Genomic DNA, 4137 nt, shown 5'->3' on the forward strand with positions numbered 1-4137 from the left:
GGGTGATGGGAAATATTACAATATTATATGTTACCCAATATTTATAACCACCCCGACCTAATAAATAGTGGCGAGGGGTGGGGCAAATACTAATTCAAATGTAATATTATTAAATTTTACCTAATATTTCGGGTCACACCCCACCCAAAATATTACATTCTACTCAATATTACCCCTCACTCCTTCTAGTTTTATAGTTGGGTTTGTTTACTTTTAAATTACAAATATAAAGTAAAATTGCAATAAGAAGTGGACCCGTTGAGGGGAAATATTGGGTAAATGTAATATTATAGTATTCTATTGTATTCAATATAAGTTAGTAAAAAGTGAATGGAGGCAAGTGAAAATACTAGATAAAATGTAATAATTACATTTTTCTTATTATTTCCCTTTATAGGCTACATGGATTCAACGCCATCATTTTCTATAACTAATTATGTATCTAAATATAACATCAAACTAACATGAATCTAGGCTAGTTTAATCACCCCTTAAATAGATTATATTCGAGAGGAATGCCATGAGTCAATAACATGGATTTTTAAAACCATGGGTCAAAACCATGAGTTATTTTTATTTTTTTTATTATTCAATTTTTATAGGGTTATTTTTCTATTTTGTTATTTTAATTTTAATTTCAACAAGTTACAATGTTTACATTACATTAAGTTACACATATCTACCATATTTTAATTTTATTTTGATCTAGTCAAAATGTTAACATTATATTACTTTACCTTACACATTTCTAGCATACTATAGACATTAGATTTGATTCAATGAAGAAATTACAATTGCCCCTCAATACTAAAATGTAATTAAAAAAATATATATTTATCTAATTATTTAAAGTTTGATGTAAAATAAAAGTGAAAATTCAAGTATTTAAAAATGACTGAGATTTATTTTTAAAGTAACGTTAATAATTTTTTAAAAGTAACTTTACCCACAAAATCTTTGCATATACATATAAACCACATTAGTTTAGTTATTCAACTTCAACGTATATGATAAAGTGACTATTAAATGCATAAGAAAAGTGTATTACAGTATACAATTATCTTATGCCTTCAATAGTTATTTTATCATATACAATGAATTTGAAAGGATAATAAATTTACCTTCAACAAAAATTTTACCACATTAAAATTCCAAATCAAGTAAAATTTTAAACATCTTTACTCTTTACTAAAGTCAATAACTTTTCCTAAAATAAAGTAAACAGGTTATTTCAACAAAAAAAACAAAAAGAATAAAAAATCCTACTCCAAAATCTTTTAATATTTATTTTAATTAAATATTTGTATAAATGAATCAAAGGAAATCATATACTATGGATATATTAAAATATCTAAAAACATAAATATTTCCACTTATAATTAAATGTAATATTAATATTAATATATTATAATATTAATATTATATATTTAATAACTTAGGATTAATACAAAATTAAATTTAATATAATATTAAATTTGTTATATATATATATATATATATATATATATATATAGAGGGAGGGAGAAGAAGGCAGAGAGAGGACTTGAGAAAAAGGAGGAGAGAGGGAGGGATAGAGAAATGGAGTTGGAAGGAAGGAGAGGGAGGGATAGAGAAATGGAGTTGGAAGGAAGGAGAGGGAGGGAAGAATAAATGCATAGAGAAAGAAAAGTGGGGGGAGAGAGAGAGAGAGAGAAGGGGGGAGAGAGGTACAGAAGGGGAAGAAAGAGAGAGAGGGAGAGGGAGAGGAAGAGGGAGGGAAAGGAAGAGAGGGAGAGATATATAAATATGGAGAAAGAGTAAGTAGGTTTTGGGGGTGATATAGAGAGACAAAAGAGAAACATAGAGAGATAGATATATAGATGGAAGGTGAAGATAGAGAGGAAGATAGAGATAGAGAGAGGGAGAGATAGATAGAAATGGAGGGTGAAAGTATGTGTGTTTGTGGAGGGGGTGAGTTAGAGAGACAAAGAAGGAGAGACAGATGGAGATATTGATATAGATGGAGGGGGGAGAGAGGGAATAATAATTCTTGCACTAGATGCATTGATTTCAATGTAGATGGTGATTCCTAATCCTATTTGATTTCTTGCATTGAAGGAGATAAACTGAAAGAGATGGGAGAGGAGGAAGGAAGAGAGAGAGAAGCAGAGGAGTGAGAAAGTGAGTGAAGGGTAAGAGAGAGAGAGAGGGAGACACAAATATGGCTGGGGGAGAGAGGGGTAGAGAGCATAACAATTAAGTGATTTCTCTTCTATTAGTAACTACTTGTGAGTGCTTTTTACTTCTTTAGATTAGGATATTATATTACATAGGTTATTAGTGTTATTCTTCATAAAAAAATTACCAATGCATAAACAATAAAGATACAAGAGACAGATAATGTAGGCTATCCAACAAGGCCAAAACCTCTTCCACTTGAGAGGAAAAACCGAACAAATTCTTCCTTTTATAGATTCTTCAATTCACGAATACCAAGACCAAAACCCTTGACCTATTTTATACTCCAAGACCAAGACACAAAGCCCTTTTCTTCTTCCTTGAGTCAAAGATTCAAACCCTTTTCTTCTTCTTCTTATTGGGTTTCCTTCAAAATTTCAACCCCTTGATTTCAGTTTACAACTTTTGGTTCCAAATGAGAAACCCTAATTTTTATAGATGACCAACTTTGAACCTTAACTAGCCTCTCTTTAAAAAGAGTCTCCTTCCTTATCCTTGCCCAGTTTTTCAGAGCTATTTTGAACATAGCAATCAGAACGACAACATCAAGAACTGCGTACTGCATCTGTCTGCGGCTCAAGGGACGTTGCTCCCAGTCACTCATTTGATATGATTTGTCTAAACGCCCATTCAAAAGCTCTTCCGCTACGCCAGAAGGGTCCCCTCGAAGGTGTGCGTAAATCCTTTGAAAGTCTAAAGTGGGTTTACACAAGCTAAAACACTCCAGATATTCATAGGAACCGTAAAGTTGATTCAAATCGTTGTTGAGAGCATAACCCACCTTCCAAACCCTAGGAGAATGGAACATTGGTTTGAGGCAGTCACTCAAGGCATCTGGTTCTGTCCGTGATAGCCTTAACATGTCAAATATGAACACCTTTTCCTCCGTGGCAATCTGCAAAATTGAAACCTTATATTGCTGTCGCGACTCAGAAGTTTCTATCCACTCGCTATCTATTCCAACTACCTCAACCTCACCAAAATGCATTTTAGCCCCTGTGAGTACATCTTTTGTGTCAACCCATATAACGTTTTCTTCTTAAACAAATTCTTCCAATTCTAAATTTCGACTCTCAGAAACACGGGCAGGCATTTTTGGGACTGTAACAGGACAAAAGCTTCTTGTTGAACGGGCAGGTATTTTAGGGACTGCAACAGTACAAAAGCTTGTTGAACCGGCAGGCATTTCCCGGACTGTAGCTGAAGAAAAAATAGTTTTGCAACAACATGTGCATATCTCCGCTGCCTTTTCTGCATTTGCCCATTTCAAGTGCCAGATTAACCAGGAAATCAACAAGCTCAGGAATATTCTGAGCTATATTCACTACAATATTCCAACATCCTTTCCCTGCATTTATCCTCAGTTTGTTTTCCATATCACCATCTCGAGCTTGCGACCATGACAGAGATCGTGAAACTTTTTCACGAATTGCCTCAGAGATCCTAGGATGCAATCTCAAAGTACGTGTCACTTCCTCTATCTCGTTGTCTTCAATTTTGAAAAAGGTGGCCAGTTTGACAAAGATGCGTTCATTGATACGAAGGACCCCAGTGGTACAGACAGAGACTGATCCTAGTGCGCCGCGGATCAATTTAGCTGCTAATTTCGTTGATTCTGAGAGATCAACCAACGTCCTGCTTAACTCGTCCAAAGACCATAGAACTGATGCCAAGAAGTGCCATAGGATTCCACAAGAACGTTCTTCATATAAAAAATACAAGACATTAAGGCAGTGCAGAAGAAAAGTAAATGGGCCAGGTGGTGGAACACCTGGTAGAGCTTCTATTATTAGCTGACGAAGTGCCCCGACGTTCCTGAATTCGCTGTTTGTTAAATAGTTCTTCAGAGTACAGACGAAATATAGAGGCCTTGCCTGCGACAGATCAAAGAAAGGATGCAATACCATGGATTTCTCGGTC

At 34.6% G+C, this 4137-nt stretch overlaps 1 protein-coding gene across 1 annotated transcript; it reads right to left on the bottom strand.

Moving 5' to 3' along the window:
• Positions 1-2608: 2608 nt before the first annotated feature.
• LOC149166769 (uncharacterized) lies at positions 2609-3205 on the bottom strand. Its single transcript, XM_089430246.1, has one exon. The coding sequence runs from the start codon at positions 3203-3205 to the stop codon at positions 2609-2611; it is 597 nt and encodes a 198-aa protein (XP_089286372.1).
• Positions 3206-4137: the final 932 nt, after the last annotated feature.

This window comes from Pinus tabuliformis, chromosome 5_1 (assembly GCF_031772625.1).
Source record: "Pinus tabuliformis cultivar Carrire ecotype Pingquan chromosome 5_1, CPIR1, whole genome shotgun sequence".
NCBI lineage: Eukaryota > Viridiplantae > Streptophyta > Pinopsida > Pinales > Pinaceae > Pinus > Pinus tabuliformis.